Source organism: Lolium rigidum, chromosome 3 (assembly GCF_022539505.1).
Source record: "Lolium rigidum isolate FL_2022 chromosome 3, APGP_CSIRO_Lrig_0.1, whole genome shotgun sequence".
In the NCBI taxonomy this organism is placed as follows: Eukaryota; Viridiplantae; Streptophyta; class Magnoliopsida; order Poales; family Poaceae; genus Lolium; species Lolium rigidum.
Window position 1 is genome coordinate 89,652,571 of NC_061510.1, and position 21,394 is coordinate 89,673,964.

Genomic DNA, 21,394 nt, shown 5'->3' on the forward strand with positions numbered 1-21,394 from the left:
ACGTCAGATGAGGATTTCCCCATGGTCAGCGGATTTTGGCGCCGTCAACTTGATATGATGCAATTGAAGAAGAGGAACATCGCTCCTTATCATCATCCATGCGCCCAATAGCAAGACCAAACACAACCTGCAAGAGTGCAAACACCGACCACCGGACATGAATATCATCGGATCCAGAGACTGACAAGATGACCAGGCCACCTACCCCACGTGGCCACCGGTTGGAGGAACGCCGAGAGCAGGGGCAGTTTATTCTCGACGCGGCGCCATTTCCTCCACAGGATCAACGCCCCAAAGAAGCTCTAGGCCTACACTACATGTCCGAGCCGAAATTCCTAGGCCACGCCTCCTCCTGTTGCCAGAGCAGTTCACTAAGGAGGCAGGGACCAGCAACTGGGCCAGTGGAGTCGAGGGTAGTGGTTTCGCCACCCAGATCTCTTTCTCGGGGGGGGGTTGGTCAGGTATGTAGTTTGGAAATGCTTCCCTTTGCTGGTTAGGGTGATTTCAACAGGAGGTGCTATATACCGAGCAGGTCGGTGGCTAACACATGCCGCAGACCCATCTTGGGCTGGCCCAATATTATTTTTGCCTTTTTTAGTTTCCCTTTTTTAATGTTTTCTTTCATGTTTTTCTTGTGTGTTTTAAATTTGAACTTTTGAAATCTGACTTTTTTATTTTTAGTACCAAAATCTGAATTTTTAAAAATTTGAACATTTTTTCGAATATGAGCAGCTTTTAAATTTAAAAAAATTAAAAAATTAAAAAAATCAGAAAATAAAATTTTAAATATGAACAATTTTAAAATTTAAATGTTTTTTCGAATTTGAACATTTTTTAATATAAATTTTTAAAAATATAACATTTTTGAATTTGAACAATTTTGAACATCAAAAAAATTAAAATTCAAATTGTATTTGAATTTGAACAATTTTCAAATTGTAACTTTTATGAATTTAAACAAAAAAAGAAAAATAAACAGAAAAAAGGAAATAGAAAACCAAACAAAAAGAAAGAAAGAAAGAAAGAAAGGAAAAAACAGAAACAGGAAATGAAAACGAAAACGAAAAAAAAATAAAAAAAAAACAAGCAAAATGGGTCAGGCCGAATATCCGATCAGGCTGGTAGGTCTATAGAGGCTGATTTCAACATCATTTGCCATGAGAAAAAAATGATAATTTTGATGCAAAGCAATCTTTTGATCTTTTCAGTTGGGCCGCTTATCTAGTTAGTAATGGGCCACCCTCTTCTGTACTTCACCTGCTCGCCGTCGTCGTGACTCTGCTGCAACGGCTTTCCTCCCCAACGCCGTGCCTTTCTCCGGCGCGCCGCCATGGAAACCGTGGATGATGGGGACGCGATGGAGGTGGCGGCCGCAAGCGGGTGGCCCGGTTCCTCCCGCCGGAGCCACCTCCTCCAGTTCCTCCTCCACGCCTCCAAGGTAAACCATCCACCATTCCGTCGAAACCCCAACCAAACTAAATCTCACCTGCTAACCCTCTGGCAGCGGCTCGACCTCCGGCCCATCGTCAAGTACTCCGCGCTCGAGTTCTTCGACGCGCGCTTCCTCCCCGCGCTCCCGAGGTGATCGCCGGCCCGTCGATCTCCGACACGCAATTTCGGTTTTTATAGCTGGGGCTCTCCGGCCGCTATTTTATTCTTTTCGACATGCTCGCGCGCGGCAGGAAGATGGGGTTCTGCGGCGCACGAAGCGGCCGAGCCGTCAGGTCCTGGCTCGTCGAGCCCCTCAGGTACAGCAACCTGCAGCTCTTCGCGCTCGTCGCCGTGTGGATCGCCAGCAAGGTGATACCATACTGTCTGCATTTTTTTTTATAGCAAACTCTGTGTGTGTGCATGCATGCCATGGGAAGCATCATTACTTACTACCTTCCTTTTTATGCTATTTTCTGTTCAGATCCATGAGATGAGACCGCTGGCAGTGAAGAGCCTCAAGGCGCTCAGTGACCGCATCATCGCCGACCAGCATTTCACGTGCCGTGATTTTGCTGACGCCGTGAGTTTCACGACCCATCGTCTTATTTTACTCTTCCGTTCTCATGGTGACTAAAGGTGTTTGTCGTAATGCCTCAGGAGCTCGTGTTCATGGAGGTACAGCTTGAGCGGTATAACTGAAATGTTTTTCTATATGTCGCCATATTTTATCCCGGTGCTATATACTCTGCTGGTCTGTTATGGGGTCTGTAGGTATTGGATTACAACATTGGATGCACAAACATTGCTTTCATACACTTGGAAGAGCTCCTCATTCAGTTCAGGTTCTTTGAATCGTTTAAATCCTTTGCTAATCGCTGACCAATACTCCAATTGTTAATAGTACTTTTATTTGGAGCAGTGTTATAAATTGAAAGTGATAGCCTTTAGAACCAACATATAAACCTACTGAATTACTAGTTAGTAATAAACATTAATTGTTCCATAAGCCTGATGTTCTATAGGGTCCACATCCATTTATAATGGCCAATGGATTATATGAGAAACTGCACAACAGACATGTGGACTAATAGTTGGTCACTAGAATTAGAATCGGTTGCATTCAATTCCTCACTCCGCAACAGCAGTTCACTTAGCTGTCTGTAATTATTTACTTCTTAGTGCACACACACTGAATGACAACACAATCTTTTGTGTCGATCCTATAAGGTTGTGAACTGTTAGTGCTTAGTACTATCATCATTCTTCTGATTTGTCAAAGTATTAGAGCATGAATATATGCTGTTGAAAGGATCTTATCATTCTGGACTTCTTGGTCTATGTGAAACGTAACAAGGAAGTTTCAAATTATCTGCTGCTTATTTTCTTCTTCACTGACAGGGAAATATCAAAGTTAGGTGATCTTGTCAGTATGGATGTGTGCATGGAAATCTTGGATATTCTGTATGAGACTGAAGATACCTCGTGGCTTTTTAACTTTGCCTGTCCACTGGCTGCTTCGACTCTTGTATGTTCCCTGAATGCACCATTTCCATTGACCTCGAAGAGATACTAGATTGAGCTGTGACAAAGTTAAACCTGACGCTGTCTGTCTCTGTTCTCTTAAGGTTACTGCGTACGTTATCTCAGTTCCTAAGCAGAAATGGGAGTTTCCAATAATTCCCTGGGGTAAGCCATTAGAAGCACACTTCACCTTGTTTATGTATGGTCCAAAAAAGAACTACATTAATAATTGCTTTTGTTTTGGTAATTTTTATCTCAAGTGGAATTGTGAGCACTGATAGTTGCTTTGGTTGTTTGTACTTTTACTAGGCATATATGGTCCAAAAAAGAACTTTCTTTCGCTGTTTCAAAAAAGAACTACATTAATAGTTGTTTTGGTTGTTTCTACTTTCTTCAGTTTACACTTGGGGTTCCCAGAGGTCATATGCTAATGTATATATATGGACTAGGCCTATCTCCTAGATATGTAAGAATTGAGATGCCTGACGTGTCTAAGCATTCTAGTGCATTGGTTCACTAAATCAATAAGGTTGTTCTGGCAACTCTCATGTACTTTCTAACAATATCTTCAATTTCCAGTCCAGTTCACTACTTCGTATGCTGAAGAAGAGATCTTGAAGATTGTTATGACAATTCTCATGCATGTGATCAAACCGGATGAAATCAAAGAGAAGAACAAGAGAGATTTCAGTATGTGAGGCTTGTGCATCGGTGATGTGTACAACACAACTGGCAGTGTCCAAATTTTACCAATGTAAGTACTAACGACGTACAACCAAGTACTTCTGTAGAACATAGTGCAGCTTGTTTGTATCTGACCATTTCTGAATTTCGATTTCCAAAATATGCCGAGGATTGATGCTTGCTAATTAATTATGTAAAAAGTGGCGAAAGTAGTGTTGCCACATTATTACATGACAATTGAGCTTAGATGATTGATGCACTGATGCTGGATCTCTCCTGAGCTTGCCAATGCAGTGATATCCCCTCATTTCCATGCGGCAGTGGCAATTGTTATTTTATTTTACCTGAGGGTTACGATAACATTGAAATCTTGTGATCTGTTTCTTTTGTGTACAAGTGTAAATTACATGTAAAAATAACAGAGTTGCATCATGAGATAGTGATCATATGCTGAAGTATCATATTCGTAGATTTTATTCAGTATATGAAGATAGAGAGGGCTCATCAACTCTCCATGATATTTGATGGGATATTCTCATATTAAAGATATTCCTTGCTCAAATTTTATAGGCCATGATTTGGTTGTGTTTGCAGACAAAATAATCCATTTTAAGGATAAGATGAACCATCATAATCGAGCTAGTGTCCTAACTTTGTATACATTTTTATAAGCCTATTGATAGACAGAATCAGCTCATGCTAGCTCAGAAGTTTACCGCTAATGGCGGTGGATGTTGTTTCCTCCCAGATGGCCGTTGTTCTGCCACTCCTCGCCCCCCTGGCTGTTTCTTCTCGTTCCTGCCGGTCTCGTATCATTGGCCACGGTGAGACGGCGTTGGTGATTACAAGATTGTGGTGGCGCCCGTTGGTCGGCGGCGAGTTTGGTGGAGCACGATGGAGCGTCCAGGTCGTGGTTTTTTGGGGGTCAGGAGAAATCCCTGTCGGCTTGGCTGGCACCGCGGGCAGTGATGCCTGCGGGCGCCGCCATTCCTTCCTGAAGGGTGTCGGGTGTACACCTTCCCCTCTCCCCTCTGCGTACCGGGGGAAACCTTAGCACCAGTCCGGGAAGCAGCCTCGTCATTGACGCATTCCTTCTTGAAGGTGTTCACTAGTAGGGAAAAGCCTATAGGTAGAATGGTACTAGTGGCGCACCAAATAAGTGGTACACCGGCACTATTTACCCGTGGTGTACCACAATTCTGGTGCGGCACTAGTAGATTCTTACTTGTGGCGTATGGAGAGAGTGGTACGCCACCAGTAAGAGTGGCCCACACTACAAGGGAAAACGCTATCGCCGGCGCACAAACGACGTTACCGTCGGCGCACCAGCAGTAACCTGCCAGGGGTAACGCGTTATTGCCGGTGACCAGGCTGGTCTGCTAGCGGTAACAGTGGTGGGCCAACGGTAATTTTTTTAGAATAAAAAAACCCTAGATCTAGGTCGTCGCCGTGGCCGTGGGTCTGGAGTAGCTCGCCTGAGGGAGGAAGAGGAGGTGCTTGCCGAAGTAGCTCTCGCCGGAGGGAGGTCTCGTGCAGGTGTTCGTCGGACTAGCTCGTCGGAGGGAGGTCTCGAGCAGGTGGTCACCGGAGGGAGGTTGAGAAGGTGGTCGCCGGAGGGAGGGAGAGGAAGGAGTTGGAAGAAGGTGGACAAGATGGAAGTGGGCGGGGGGGGGGGGGGGAGGAGGAGGAGAAGGGGAAGAGGAGGAAGAATAGTGGAAGATGAGGAGGAGAAGGGGTGCGCCAGCTGGTTTTGAAAATAAAGCGAAGGTTATCGCCGGCGCACCAATATGGTGGTGTGCCGGCGGTAGGTGCCCCCTTTGTCAAAGAAATTCGCAGCAAAATCTAAAACCTCCGAAAACTCCAATTTTCATTTTGAATTTTACGATTTAAAAAAATCGGTAAACGGCAGTAGGCGGTTGAAATCGAATGTAACTTTTCCGTAGATAAATTTTCATACTTCCTCCGATTCATATTACTTGATACTAGTATGGATGTATCTAAAACTAAAATATGTCTAGATACATCTATATTAGTTGCAACTAATATGGATCGGAGGGAGTATAACAAACTTTTTCATCGGAGGTTGTATGCAAAAATCCGAAGCCGTTTTATCGAAACATGGTGCCATTTTGCAAAAATTGGCGAAATTCATGTATGTTAATTTTTCCTTCAAACTAGATGACATAAAATATGGACATCTCAAAGGATTTAAAATTTTGAAATTTCAATCATTTTCTTTATTAAACCACCGCCATCCCACTATAGTGGTGCACTGGCGGTAAGTGGGCACCAGATTTTTGCCATGGCCCAGACCTAGGTGACCCCTACCCTCGGCATGCCAATTTTTTGATGCACCAGCGGTATTTGAGCATCACCGGCACACCAATGATAGGTGCGCCGACGGTAATATAGCGCCGGCGGACCACTTTTTTGGCGCGCCGGCGGTAGCTTGGGGCCTATTAGCTTTTTCCTAGTAGTGGGGGTTGTCCGTGCTGGTGGCATACCAATTTCTTGGTGCTGCGTATTTTATCTCAGTTCCTCGGCAGAAATGGGAGTTTCCAGTCCTTCCTTAGTTGCTTTATTTTATCTCAGTTCCTCTGCAGAAATGGGAGTTTCCGGCCATTAGAATCATAATTCACTTTATTTATGTATGGTCCAAAATAGTTGCTTTTGGTTTGGTGATCTTTTCTCAAGTGGAACGGTGAGCATTGAGTTGTTTATACTTTCTTCAATTTATACCTAGTGTTCCTTGAGGTCACATGCTAATGCATGAACAACGTGTCTGTATATGGCCAAGGCCTACTCCTTACATATGTAAGAATGATGACGGCTGGTGTGTCTAAGCATTCTACTGCACTGGTCCGCTAAATAAATAAGATTGTTCTGACAACTCTGATGTACTTACTAACAATATCTGCACTTTCCAGTCCAGTTTACCACTTCATATGCTGAAGAAGAGATCTCGAAGATTGTTATGACAATTCTCATGCATGTGATCAAACCAGATGAAAGCAAAGAGAAGAACAAGAGAGATTTCAGTATGTGTACAACACAACTGGTAGTGTCCAAATTTTACCAATGTAAGTACTAACGACCTGCAACCAAAGTACATATGTAGAACATAGGGCTGCTTGTTTGCATCTGACCATTTTTGAATTTTGATTTCCAAAACATGCTGAGGAGTGATGCTTGCTAATTAATTCTGTACAAAGTGGCCAAAGTATTGATGCTGGATCTCTTCTGAGTTATCCCCTCATGTCAATGCGGCAGTGGCACTTGGCATTTTATTTTACCTGAGGGTTACGATAACATTGAAATCTCGCCATCTTTTTTTTATGTACAATTGTAAACTACATATGAAAATAACGGAGTTGCATCGTGAGATACTGATCATACATATGCTGAACTGATGAAGTAGCATATTCGTAGATTTTATTCAGCATGTGTATATAGAGAGGGCTCCGAGAGTTGATGGGATATTCTCATAATAAGATATTCCTTGTTCAAATTTTGTAGGCCATGATTTGGTTTTGTGTTTGCAGACAGAATAATCCATATTTTTTTAAGGATAAGATGAACCATCATGATCAAGCTAGTGGCCTAACCTTTGTATTTGACAATTTTATAGGCCTACTGATAGACAGAATCAGCTCCTGCTAGCTCGGAAGTTACCCTACAAATTGACTAGTCTTGTTTTACGTCCACCATTAAGTAAGGAAAATATCATTCACATCATCACATGCCATGAGCTTTTGTAGAGGGAATGAGAGTTGATGTGATACTGTCATATTAAAGATATTCCCTGTTCAAATTTTATAGGCCATGATTTGGTTTGTGTTTGCAGACTGTATAATCCATGAGTTTTTAAGGATAAGATGAACCATCATGATCGAGCTACTGGCCCAACCTCTGTACTTACATTTTTATAGGCCTACTGATAGACAGAATCAGCTCGTGCTAAGTTACCCTACGAATCGACTAGGAGTCTTGTTTTACGTCCACCATTAAGTAAGAAAAAATATCATTAACATGCCATGATCTTTTGTAGGGAAGATTTGCGGTTTGTTGTTTTCCATGGCATGATTACATAGGGAAGAAAGGTCCAGGGTAACGTCATAATCAGGCGATTAAATTATTTACTAGTAATAAAATTATTTATGGTGCCATTGATAAACATACAGGTGTCGTGGTGTAGTTGGTTAGCACGTCAGTTTCACTCTCTGAAGATCTCCGGTTCAAATCCGGACGACGCCAATATTTTTTCATATTTTGTTTACTGTTCGTTTTTCTTTTTGACAAACTAAATGCTTACGAATAAAAACATTACGGTACTTTTACATATAAACAGGTGTCGTGGTGTAGTTGGTTAGCACGTCAGTTTAACACGCTGAAGATCTCCGGTTCAAATCCGGACGACGCCACATATTTTTTTCCTATGTTTTTTCGTATTTTATTTACTGTTCGTTTTTTCCTTTATTTCTCTTTTATTATCTTATGGTATGTTAAAATTTCCGTCAATTATTAAAATAATTTGTTTGCGGCTACGAATGCAGCATTATAAAAGTCAAGCCGCAAAATACCAATGTATGATTGCAATTCTAGCTTAGTGCGTGGATTATAGTATATTTGTGGTATATAAGTGTTCTTTGTGGCTTCTTAGTCAAAAAAAAAAAAAAACTCCCTCCATACCAATTTATTAGGGTTTTACGTATTTCATGAAAAACTTTGACTACTAATTTAGTCAACAAAATATAAGATATGTACCACAAAAATTATATCATTAGAAAGTTCTTTTGAATTTGAATCCAATTGTATAATTTTGTGACATATATTTCACATTTTGTTAATCAAATTAATGTTTTTCTAAGTGTGCAATACACTAATAAACTAGTATGGAGGTAGTATATAAGTATTACTCACTCTCTCCAAAATGTACGGCGTGCTTTATTTTGCATGGATTTTGATGCAACTTTAAGCACTAATATTATACAAATTATATGGATTGAAAACATATAAATGGCATCCTTGCATTTCTTTTACAAAAATAAGTACACATGATAGTCAAAGCTGTAAATTATTGACCAACAAAAATCATGGCGTCTTATATTTTGGAATGGAGGGGTACTCCCCTACAAATCTAAGAACGACCTGACGTGTCTAAGCATTCTAGTTCACTGTTTTGCTAACTCAATAAGGTTTCCGTGACAACTCTCATGTACTTTCTCAGCACCTTCCAGTCCAGTTTACCACTTTATATGTTGAAAAGGAGATCTTGTTTTTCTTAAAAACACTAATCTATTGATCTTTACTATTATATTTTTACTATTATATTGAAGTCCACACGTCATAAAAATGTTTGACATCAAACATCGAAAACATCTATACCGTCCAATCGTACTAAACATCCGTGCAAAATCAACATCATGAGAAGTAAACAGGGAGTATTAAATGCAAAATCAGTACAATGAAGAAATCACCACGAATCCACAATCAGAAAATCCTCCAATCAATTAGGAAATAAGTTGTGATACATGGAAAGTATAGAACCAACACCAATAAGGGCATCAATCCGGAAAGTCCGTTTTTCTGGTATCCGATCTCAAAGGTTCAAATGATCTTTCCTCGCCCCCTCGTTCGCGATACTGTCCCTCCCTCCCGAGATCTTAAGATGACTACAACAGAAAATCAACGAATATCAGATTTTTTACAACAACAACAATAAGCACCACCGGGCCCGTAGTCAGGGCTGAGCCGGCAAAATCTGGGGCCCTATGAAAAAATCTAAAATAGCCCCTATCTTGCAAGAAATATTTGACAAATATAACATATATATTTTAATTTCTTATACATCAATTGGAAATATTAAGAATTTGGAGGGCCCCAAATTTTTATATAGGCCCAGTATTTATACAGGAAAAAATAAAGAAGGAATAGAAGGAAGGGTACCTGGGCCATGCGGTGAAAAGGAAAGAGAGCCCGGGCCTGCCTGTAGTAGAGATCGTGAAATTTCCCCGTCTCTCTTTCCTTTTCACCGCATGGATCGACAACTCGCCGGCCGAGATCGAGAGCATCAAATGCGCCAGCCGCACGCCGCCGCATGATGAGCTACATGATGAAGGACGCCGGCGGCGAACTCTTCACCGCCAACCTCAAGGGCGTGCTCCTCGCCTAAGTCGAGGTAACGTCATCGTCAAGAAAAAGGGCATCTACAGCGTCGGCGCTGCCGGATCCTAGGCAAGTCAGCGCACGCATCTCTTGCGTCCCACCAAAAATATTGTACTTGGTGAGAAAGGCTGACCCTTTGTGCTCATTTTGGTCTATTCAATGTATCAGAAGCTTCTCTGTCTTCTAAAAGTTGCAGGTGTCTAAGAGCATGTAATTATGTGCCGCACTTATCCCTATCAAGGCAGTTTATGCGGTCTCGTGTATTAATGTATAGAGGCGTTTCTGTGTTTGTGCTTGCGGACCAAGGTGGAGCGGCTTGGCATGTACCATCTGCGATGACGAGTCTCAATGGCATGGTGCAGCGGGGTCTAGGCGGAGGGCATGTGACAATAGATGCTCGCGGGGACGTGGCGCTGCCTGACTTCGTGGTAGCATTGACGGTAGGAACAACGAAGACTATGCAATTTTTTAACTGAAGATTGAATGGCAGTTTGATGGAGGTGACGGCTTACTCGTTAAGAGTGCTAAATCGGATGAGTGCTCATGTTTCGCTTAGGGTGTGTTTCGAGGTATGCGATGTCCTTGGCTCCTAGTTGATGAGGGGTTTTCATGTTTTCAGGGGACAAGGCCATGTTTCCTTGTTTTTTCTGTCAATGTCGGGTGTGTAGGTCTTGCATTATGGCTTTGGGTATTCTAATATATGATCTTTGTCAATCCTTTGTTGAATAAAACTAATAAAAAGGGTTGTATGCATCTATCCATGCAGAGGCTAGAGTTTAGCATCCATTTCAAAAAAAAAACCTCTCTTAAATGTGTACTAACTATCTGTTAATTCTCCTTACCAATAGAAAATTTGGATGGTTTGCAATTTTTTTCTATATGAATCCTTTAGATACATCCGAACAAAAAAAAAGCACTACAATGCTCTAGAAGGATTACAAACTAGAATTAATGTTGCTAAATTAATCAAAGATACTTTATGGTACAAGGAAGACAAATAGAAGTAGTAGATATTTTCGTTTCAAGTTTCTAAATCAATATATATGTGTAGTATATGCATATAGTATAGAACAATAGCTCTTGTGACCCATCCATAGTTCACACACACAAAAGAAGTGTCATATTATTATGCACCGTGAACACACAAGTCAAGAGAAGAAGAAGATTAATATCACAAGTTCAAATCCTATCAAATGTTATGTGTTTGTATTATAATCCCTCCGTCACTAGATATAAGGTGTATAGTTTTTGGCACGGAAATTAAAAAACACACATGAAGAGAAAACTACGCAAGGTTTGGCGGGATTGATCCTGGACTATTGACATGATAAAATAAATGAGTTTTCAAAAGATAAGGAAACACAAGCAAATCCCTAAAAAAATATCCATACATGTGTTCAACGAAATATACCTTAAATTTTGGAGTCTTTTATCAAAAAACTATACACCTTATATCTAGGAACGGAGGGAGCATGTTTTAGTCATAGAAATGTACCATTTCTTGTTAACAAAGCGAAATAACAAAAAAACATTTCTTCCTAAAAAGAAATTATAAGTGGGTCCGTGAAGAAAAACGAAAATATAGTTACATTGCCAATATTACGATAAAGTTAATCTGGATTAACTGTCAACGAAATGTTACCTTAGGATTTGTGCTACATGTTTGTACTCATGCATATAAAGAGAATTTATTAAATTTTGTGTTATAGTGCAACACTTACATCGACCGTATCTCAATGCCCTAAAGTTGTGTGTGATTCCTTCCGATACCGACATGTTCATCTGTCTGGAGCACGTCATTGAAGTCTCCAATACAGACTCACGGTAAAGACCTACTTCTGCAAATATCTTTCATTGGGTCACACATTTTGTATCTCTCATGGGTGTGTGCTTTGCCATAGACCAGGCTAGCCTTCAAGGCTCGTGAAGGCCTTCAACAAAAGCATCAATGTGGTATTGCGAGTAACCCAAAATATCCAAAGTTATATTATTGTTCCGAACAATACGAAGATCTGCAATTCTAACATATCACTCCCAACTGCAAAAGCTCGATCATAGCCTAAAGTACCAGCTAGACTATTAACTCGAGCTTTGCTTACTTATGTTTCTAAAACGCAAAAAATGATGGGGCAAACTTTCCAAGAAAATAGCACAGATCTCTAATAGACGAGGCATTGCCCGCTCCTCAACGGTTTAGGCTGAAGATACTCATCATTACTCCTAGTTGTTCCCTCTTTGGGCCCGCCGTTCCTGAGTTGATGATGATGCTTCCTTAGGCACATATGTCTTGCTTCTCTCCGGGTCCCTCTTCATAGGAGGGCTAGTTAGAACATCCTCTCCACTTGGTTGAAACACCTTCAGCAGATTACCAACCATGCCTTGCACACTCGGCTCCGAAACACTTTCTGATGATTGGAAGGGTTGTACGCTTCATGTTTGGATCAGTGTTGAGGTCATGCTCACTCAAATCCTCGGTGCTACCACCACCAAGGTTTCCCGAATCTTTATGGTCATATCCACCTCTTGCGCCAACTCTACCACCTCTTCCGGTGCTACCACACTCCCTTCCTCTACCAGCATGTCATCCTCCAGGACACCAGCTCGTAAGCCTTGAAACACCAAATTAGACGGCACATGAATCATGTCTCCATGTTCCTTGTAAAGGTGACCGAGCATACCACATACGCACACCTATCCGAGAGACGCTCATATTTCACTAGAAAAGCCCCAGATAATTGACACCGGTCGTCTTGAGTTCTTTGCCCACATCAATTCTAACCTTGGTTATGTAGAAATTACCAACAAAATCGATCGAGGTGGTTCAACTGTCACATGGTCTGCAACCCTTTCCGCTAGGGTCTGCAACATTCCTTTGTAACTAACGGTCAAGTCATGAATATGAATCCATATAAGAGCACTGTTTCAATTTGATCGTCGAAGGTTTTGTGAATCCATCCTAGGGAGTTAACATCAATACACTCACATGGCGACCTTGCTACTCGTAAGGAAGAAGCAAAGTGCGATATGTCTAATTTTGCAGCCAGACGTTGACCCTCACATGGCCCATGGTTCGGCCGCACGCTCGTGCTTGAGAGTTTCTTATCGGCCCATGTAAGATTGGTTCGGCTCGAACAAACCGTGGAGAAATGGAACGCCAACCAGCCGTCCCGTTTCGTGCTACTTGTCAGTGCCCTCAACGCAGGTCGCCGTGTCGCCTGATTGACACCGGCACAAGTTGGTATCAGAGCTCTGATACCAACTTGTGACGCCTCGGAATCGGTACAATGATGATTCTAGCTATTCCGCCAAAATCCGCACGTATCGATTTTGAGACACCCTCCGACACGATGTGCGTGACGAATCACACGCGTGATGCCAGAGGAATTACCACGAACAATAGCATTACAACAGGTGTACAATAGAGCCCACAAGAAACATATATTACAACAACGACTCCAACGAGTCAAGAATACAAATATACAATACAAAGATCTGAGTTATACAGAAGATCAAATACGTCCGAGTACAGACAAGATACAAATTGGACTAAGAGTCCTGAAGATGACCAACGGCGTTCATAACCCTGCCCAAGCCAAACCGGAAGGGTAACCTTGCTAACGTCGTCATCTCGTACCTGTTGAAGTCGGGCCATCGGTTGCCGACAAAAGGAGGAAACAAAAGAGAAAGAAAAGGCGAGGGTAAGTACCAAGGAACGAACTCCGGCACGTACTTAGCGAGACTAGAAATGGTTGAGCTCGCCGGGCGAATATATCGCCGAGGTTATATGGTGAAGTTAGCCGGCAGCAAGACTATAATCAGTAGAGACACGCTAAAACATCCATCTAATCATAGAAGATAAGAGCGCGCAAGACTATAATCAATTCTAACCCTAGCTCTGTAGAAATTACCAACAAAATCAGTCGTGGGTGGTTCAATTGTCACATGCTGTCCAACCTTTTTCGCCTGGGTCTTCAACATGCCTTTTAAACCAACGGGAAAGTCATGAATTTGGATCCATATGAGCACTGTTTTCAAGTCGATGGTCGAAGGTTTTGTGAATCCATCCTAGGAAGTTAACATTAGTACACTCACATGAAGACCTTGCTATTTGTAAGGAAGAAGCAAAGCGCTCCATGTCCAATTTTGCAGTCGTCAACGCAGCTAGCCGCCTCGCCTGATTGACGCCGGCACGCGCACGCAGCTCCGTACCTGCGTTTCTTCTCCTCGACAATCGTTATGTGTAATCATGTGTACGTTACTTCAGCTTCCAAGTTCAGCATCGGGAAGAGAGTAGGGGCACCAGCCAGATCCGCTATGTCCGGTCGCGCCGCGCCCATCTCCACGCCGTCTGCCTCCGACCCCTTGCACCACCGTCTAATTAAACGAGTGCGTGCAGTGGAATGCATATGCAGGCTGCAGCTAATTAGTTCCCGGAACCAATCCAAATCCACCACTTATCAGTCTATCTCACATCAAAATGGCCGCAAGGAGGACGCTCAGGCCACGGCTGTTGTCGCAACGACGGCACCTCCTTGCAGGCATTGCCGCCGCCTCCTCAGTGACCCTACTATTCATCGTCCTCCTGCTCCTCTCCCTACCTTCCTCCTCGCCACCAATGCGCCACGACATCCACACAACATCTTCGTCCTCCCATAATCCTCCTGCTCAGTGCGCCGCGATGAGCGCGAGCCTCGGGGAGTTCGGCGAGATGATGCTGTCCATGCTCCCGAGGGACCTCGCCTTCACCGCCTTTGTGCCCTCGCCGGAATCGTTCCGCCGTGTCCTCAAGCTGCGGCCAAACAAGAGCTTTGCCGAGGGGAAGGCCAAGGACGACACCTATGCCGTCGTCTCGCGCGTGCTCGGCTTCTCGGCGGTGCCCCGGCGCCTGCGCTCTGAGGACGTGCCTCTGCGCGAGCGGGTGAGGCTACTGGACTCCGTCTCTGGACTGAAGATGTACGCCTGGAGGGACGCGGACGGGGCTCTCGTCGTCAACGGCGTGCGGTCGGAGTGCGCCGATATCGTCAGGGACCAGACCGTGGTCCATGTCATGGCCGGCGTCCTCATGGATGCCGAGTTCGAGCGATCTTTTCTTCCGGCAGCAGAGGATTGATTGGCCGAAGTTATATAAACTTTTTTCAGTTACTTACGTTGGGAACCTCGACGACGTTGGTGATTCTGTGTCAAATTCCAAGTTCGTTTTTCAGTGGGCCTAATTAAGTGGTGGCATATGGTGGTGCTGCTCAACCTGGTCTGAAATCATATCTTTTCGATCATGTTTGGGTTTGTAGTTCAGATATGTTTCCCATATGCTAGTTGGGGTGGCTTCAACGTCATCTGCTATGAGAAAAAAAGATGATAATTTTAATGCAAAACGATATTTTTTTTCAGTGTCAATATAGAAAATATGTAATTTGCCGGGTGCCTAGAACACACGGTGAAGGCCCTATTTCTTTCCATAAGGGCTTTGTCGTGTGCATGCTCACAATGTAAAAACATATAGACTAACCTTTACAAACAGTTTAGACTTTCGAGAACTTGGCTAGTCCATTAATTGAATATGAGATTGAAAGCTTGGTGGTCTTAGAGCAAGTACAATAAGATCTAGTCAGCTGGCTACAAGGATTAAAATAATATATATGTGTCTAGTTGGAGGAGAGAGAAGAGGAGAAAGAATGTGAGTGGGCTCTTATGCAAGAGCTAGCTCTAGCACGTACTCCTAGGCAAGGTGAAGGTGGGCCATCCATTGAAAAAGTAGTACATTTTTATAGCCAACTACATGTTGACTATAGATGACATGACATCTTGCTTATAGCCAACAACCGGCTATACTATTGGAGTTGCTCTTAAAAGCATCTCCAGTTGCGTCCCCTAAAGCGTCCTCCAAAGAGATTTGGGGTGCACCGGACAAAAAAACATTCTCAGCCGCGTCCCCCAAAGCCGTCTTTTGTCCGGCGCGTCCCGATATGGTGTCCGGCGCCCCGAGCCCGTCCCCGCCCCACAGGGGACGCTCCGGGCACGCCTGACACAACGAAAAGCGAGGTGGACTCCCACCTGTCGGCGACTATTTCCATAAAACATTGGTTCGCGCCTTTTTTTCTCGTCGCTCCTTCCCTCCCGCGCCTCCCACCCCTCCGCCGCCGCTGGATTTGTGCCGTTTTGACGTCTGATCTCTTCTGAGAGTCGGCACCGTCATCGCGGCTGGCACTCTCACCGGTCGTTCCGCCGCCGCCGCTACGCCAGCGCGTCCGAGAACGCGGCGTCAAATCCGCCCCACCTCCGCGCACACAAGGTGCTCGAGGACTTGCCAGGTAGGCGCGATTAGCCGCTGTTCGTTGCCTCGTCTGCCGCGGCGCAATTTTAACCATTGATTTTGCTTCAGACGTGGATAGCGACGACGAGATGCTTGCCCTACTGCTGGAGGACGAGCAAGCCTTCGACGACGACCTCCGGAAGCATTTGCTGATCATCGCGTCCCTCCAGGACATGCTTGACGCCGAGGCGGAGAAGAGGAAGAGGCTGCGCCGCGGAGGATCAAGGCCGGGGAGAAAGAAGTCGAAGCCCTGACAGAGGATGGAGGGGCATACCATGCTGCACAACGACTACTTCGCAGATGACGCAACACATGCCGACAATTTTCGGTGCCGGTACAGGATGAGAAAGGGTCTGTTCATGAATATCCTCCACGGCGTTCGAGAGTTCGACCCCTACTTCAAGCTCAAGCACGACGTTGTAGGCGTTGTCGGGTTCTCGTCGATTCATAAGTGCACCGCCGCCATTAGGATGCTTGCATACGGAGCACCTGCCGATACACAGGACGACTACCTTCACATGAGTGAGTCTATTGGCATTGAGTGCATATACAAGTTTTTCCGAGCTGTGGTGGAAAAGTTTGACAAATACTACTTGAGAGGGCCAACTGAGGAAAAGACTGCAAGGATCATGTCACAAAATACTGCCAGAGGATTCTCTGGAATGCTTGGAAGCATCGATTGCATGCACTGGTCATGGAAGAACTGCCCGTTTGCTTGGCAAGGTATATACAAAGGGCGTCATGAATATTGCAGTGTGGTGCTTGAAGATGTGGCAGATTATGACATGTGGATTTGACATTCTTTCTTTGGCATGACAGGATCACACAATGACATCAACGTGTTGCAGCAGTCTCTGGTATTCAGCAGATTAGTGGAAGGGCATGCTCCACCATGCAACTATGAGATCAATGACCACCAATATACCAAAGACTATTATCTAGTTGATGGTATATATCCAAAATGGGCCACTTTTGTCAAAACAATCTCCAATCCATCAGGTCTGAAGAATTCCCACTTTGCTACGCGATAGGAGGCTTGCAGGAAGAATGTCTGATACGGGGTGGCCTATGGAAACCGCCGCCTCAAGACCGACAAGCCCTCCTCGTGGTCCAATGACACGAGCTCGAGCCCAAGCACTACGCCAAGAGGTGAATTCGCTCCTCTCTACCTATGACTTGGACACCCCCTTGGATGGCTTGCTACTTCATGCAAATACCCTATGTTCAATCAGGTACATCGACCAAGACACAAGCCATGGAGACCAAGACGTTGGAGAGAGAGCTGGAAACGATGAAGATGGAGCTACAGCACCCAGGCCGGAACTTCCGCCCCCCAGGACCGGAACTTCCGGCCAGATTCCTCCAAGATGCCCTCCAGCGCGCAGGAAAAAGCATCGGACCGGAACTTCCGCCCCGAGGGACCGGAACTTCCGCCCAGTCGGAACTTCCGCCCAAGTTCCGCCCAAGTTCCGAAATTATGCGAAAACAACACTGGATGTTACTGCGAGGAAATGGACGACTTTCGGAACTTGGCCGGAACTTCCGGCCCCCAGGACCGGAACTTCCGCCCCTGACCGGAACTTCCGCCCAAGATGACCGGAACTTCCGCCACCGCGAACTTCAGCACAACAACACTTTTCAGCATGTAACTTAACCCTTCGCCCCCCACCTATAAATAGCCTAGTTGGCTCAGATCTGAGGATTAGACTTGATTTGAAAGAAAACCTGAGCTTAGCTCACCCTTGTGGGAACCTTACCTAGATCTATGATCTTGTATCGCCACCCGGGCTCCTATCGACTCGTGAAGATCTCTTTGGTGACTTCTACCGTTTGTTTGATCTTTAGCTTGCACTTCTACCTATTTGGTCTTTTGCTTGCATTTCCATCAAACCTTCCGGTCTTTTCACCCTTCTAGATCTCCCGAGCTTCGTTTAGTCGATCTCTTTACGGGACTTCTACCGGAAGGTCTTTTCTCGCAACCTCTATCGAGTTGGTGTTTCGAGCCAACGAGGGAAAACTCGAATTGTGTGCGTGTGTGTGTTGTATCCCCACGATTCCCCCACGTGTTCATCGCGTTCATCCACCTACCCCCACGAATCCCTTCAAATCCGTGAAGATCGGGCACATCCTTGGGCTTAGCCCTTATCATATGGTATCAAGAGCTCCTTGGTTGCCACGGATTTGACCCCCACACCCACCAATTCCACCAATTTCGCCCAAAAAAATTTCCAAAAATTTTTCCCAAAAAATAGCCCCAAATTGGCCTTGGTTGGATCTCGCGATTTGTTGAGTTTTTGGTGGTTTTGGTCCAATAGAAACTTGTCTTTGGTGTTGATCTGCAATTCCCCCACCTTCCCACCGCTCTTAGTGCCAAATTTTCCACGAATTCGAAGATTTTCGGCCCGGATTTCCGCCCAAATCGAAGAACAGCCCGCAGATCTGATTGCGACCGGAAGTTCCGCCCGGAAGGACCGGAAGTTCCGCCCGGGGACCGGAAGTTCCGCCCCTCAGGACCGGAAGTTCCGCCTGGCCGAAATTTTGACAGCATTCTTCGTTTTTCGTTTTGGCACTAACCCCTTGTGTTTGGACTTCGTTGTGTGTGCCATTTCAGCTACCACAAAGCTTCCGCAACATCAACAATGACGACGGCACCCCGAGGATCCAAGCGTTTCATTTGACACCTTCCACCATAGCAAGTTCAAGGTCGTCGGCCACCGTCATCAAGTGGTATAACTTGCCCCCTAACTTGTAGCCTTAGCTTCCTTTGCGTACCTTTCCTATCGAGAGTGGCTTTCTAGTGTTGTGAAGCATTGCGCAAGCGTCCCGACCGTGAGGGTGTGCGTGTGTTGAGCAAAGCTACGAAGCAAGCTCGTGTGAAAAGATAGGCAAAAGAAGTGTGACATACTTACATAGATAGTGAGAAAAGAAAGCTTCTAAGCATACAAAAAAAAAGAGAAAAGAGAAGAGAGGCGTCTTGCGCAAATCTTGTTGCTTCTCAATTTTGCAACCAAGCCACGGTCTCTCTTGCGTTAGCGTGACACCGAGCTAGTAGTCTTTGTTAGGACCAATTTTGTTCGTGCTCATTTTCCGTCGCGCTAACCCCATTTTGTCCCACGCGTGTGTTCCACCTTGTGTATGCCTTTTGTGATCACCGCCTTTGACTTGTGACTTTTGGATCTTACCCACTTTTGACAATAGACTTTTCGTTTGGTTCTTCCATTTGGCTTTCCACATCCATACCTAACACCATATAGAGTTTTGTTTTGTGTGTGTGCATACATATCGGTTGTTCCTCGACTTGAAACACCTTTTCGATTTTGGTTTGCAAGTTTTGACACTTTTGGTAGTCTTTCCTAACCACCCACCACATAGTTCGTGTTTTAGTTGTAACCATGTCTAGTGGAGAAGGGAATCAACTACCGATGACGCGGCACCAACATTGGATAGCTACTCAAGCCGTCCACGCCAAGCTCAATCAATTTGAAGCCATGCTCAAGGATACCAACGTCCGCTATGAAGAAAGAGCTCAAGTGCAAAGGATTGACCTCAACAATCAAGTTCAAGAACTCAATGAGAAGATTGAAACTCAAGGCAATGAGTTGAAGGAAACACTCGCCATACAAGGTCAAGAAACAAGAGAAATGAAGACGGCGTTGGACAACATCCTCCATACACTCAACCGTCAAGAAGATAGAAGACACCATTCAAGGTCTTCGCGCTCTCATAGCTCAAGGTCACGAGCTCCTACATCGTCGCATCATGATTCCAATCAAGACCCACGCCACCATAATGTGGATGCTCAAGTGCTTCAACAACAAGCTCAAGAAGCGGAGCAAGCACGACTTCGACTTGTCCAAGAACGTCTACGCCTTGAAGAAGAACGCCTTCAACAAGAGAATCTCCATGCTCAATTCCAAGAGGAACAACAACGTCTTCGTCATGATCAAGATCTCCTTCATGCACGTGAGCAAGAAAGGCTCCGCCAAGAGCAAGAGGCACGTCATCATCAAGGGCAACCTCGCCCATCTCAAGTGGCCAATGCTCAAAGGCACCACCATAATGCCGAACAAGAAGTGAACCAAGACCGCCGCATCATCAATGTTGATCAACCCCCTCGTGATAGGGCACCACGCCGTCAAGGTCAAGACAACCGTCGTCATCATGATGATCGCCCTCATGGTAGAAGACCACCTCATCAAGCACGAGATGTTGAGATGGAGGAAGACTCAAGTCATCACCAAGCATCAAGTGAAGAAAGTGTGAGGCCTCATCAACGCCACAACAATGATGATCATGATGAAGGTCATGGAAGACCACCTCCTCCTCAACAACATAGAAACAACAATGAAGATGCTCAAGGTCCACAACCTCAACCTCAACAACGTCAAGACCATGGTGAAGCAAGACCACCTCCTCGACGCAATGACCGCAATGAGGAAGAAATCTTTGGGAAGCTAAAATTCACCATGCCCAAGTTCCAAGGAGAGGAAGATCCCGACGCATACTTGTCTTGGGTACTCAAGGTTGACAAGATATTCCGCATCCACAACTTCTCCGAAGCAAAGAAAGTTGCCATGGCATCACTTGAGTTTGAAGGATATGCAAATGTTTGGTGGGAAGAGGTCAACAAGAAGCGTGAGAAGGAAGACTTAGCACCCATTGACACATGGGAAGAGATGCAAGAAGTCATGCACACCCGCTTTGTACCAACTCACCACAAGCGTGACCTCTTCAACAAGCTCACTCAACTAAACTAAAGCTACAAGTCCGTTGAGGAATATTACAAGGAGATGCACATGACCATGATGAGTGCAAATGTGGATGAGCGAGAAGAGCAAACTATGGCAAGATTCTTGAATGGCTTGAACATCCCCGTCAAGAGGATAGTGGAATTCTTGCCTTACAAAAACATGGTTGAGTTACTCCACCAAGCAACAAGGGCCGAGCGCCAAGTGCGAGAAGACTTAGCAAGTGCAAAGACAAAGACATTCTTCGCCGCAAGAAATGCAATGAATGCCTCCTCAAGCATCAAGAACACAAGTGCACTTGCCTCCAAGGATCCTCCAAAGCAAGCAAGAAGTGCCATCAAAACAACAAGCTTCAAGCCGGAGCAATCAACCATGTCCTCCAAAGCTTCCACCGGATCTAGTAACATCACTTGCTTCAAGTGTGGTACTCAAGGACATAAATCCTTTGAATGCAAGAACACAAGAGTTATGATCACTCGAGATGATGGAGATGTGGAGTACTTGAGTGAACGTGAATATGAAGCCTTGGTACAAG

At 44.7% G+C, this 21,394-nt stretch overlaps 2 protein-coding genes and 2 non-coding genes across 10 annotated transcripts; all 4 read left to right on the forward strand.

Annotated features, from left to right (window-relative positions):
• The first annotated feature begins 2,094 nt into the window (after positions 1-2,094).
• Positions 2,095-7,514, forward strand: LOC124697435 (cyclin-J18-like). Of its 7 annotated transcripts, none has more exons than XR_007000793.1 (7): positions 2,095-2,106; positions 2,203-2,273; positions 2,830-2,956; positions 3,057-3,117; positions 3,532-3,706; positions 6,564-6,716; positions 7,481-7,514. XR_007000793.1 is itself a non-coding variant. In XM_047230027.1 (5 exons), the coding sequence occupies exons 1-5, from the start codon at positions 2,101-2,103 to the stop codon at positions 3,648-3,650; spliced, it is 384 nt and encodes a 127-aa protein (XP_047085983.1). In that variant the 5' UTR covers positions 2,095-2,100; the 3' UTR covers positions 3,651-3,843. The 7 variants fall into 7 exon arrangements, 1 of the variants encoding a protein (XP_047085983.1); XR_007000791.1 differs by lacking the exon at positions 7,481-7,514 and adding an exon at positions 7,265-7,389; XR_007000792.1 differs by lacking the exon at positions 7,481-7,514 and adding an exon at positions 6,820-7,009.
• Positions 7,515-7,816: 302 nt separating this feature from the next.
• On the forward strand, positions 7,817-7,890 carry TRNAV-CAC. Its single transcript has one exon. It is a non-coding gene; the product is annotated as a tRNA-Val (tRNA).
• A 93-nt stretch (positions 7,891-7,983) lies between these two features.
• TRNAV-AAC lies at positions 7,984-8,057 on the forward strand. Its single transcript has one exon. It is a non-coding gene; the product is annotated as a tRNA-Val (tRNA).
• A 6,221-nt stretch (positions 8,058-14,278) lies between these two features.
• LOC124695163 lies at positions 14,279-14,911 on the forward strand. The gene has a single exon (XM_047228049.1). The coding sequence runs from the start codon at positions 14,279-14,281 to the stop codon at positions 14,909-14,911; it is 633 nt and encodes a 210-aa protein (XP_047084005.1).
• The last annotated feature ends 6,483 nt before the right edge of the window (positions 14,912-21,394 follow it).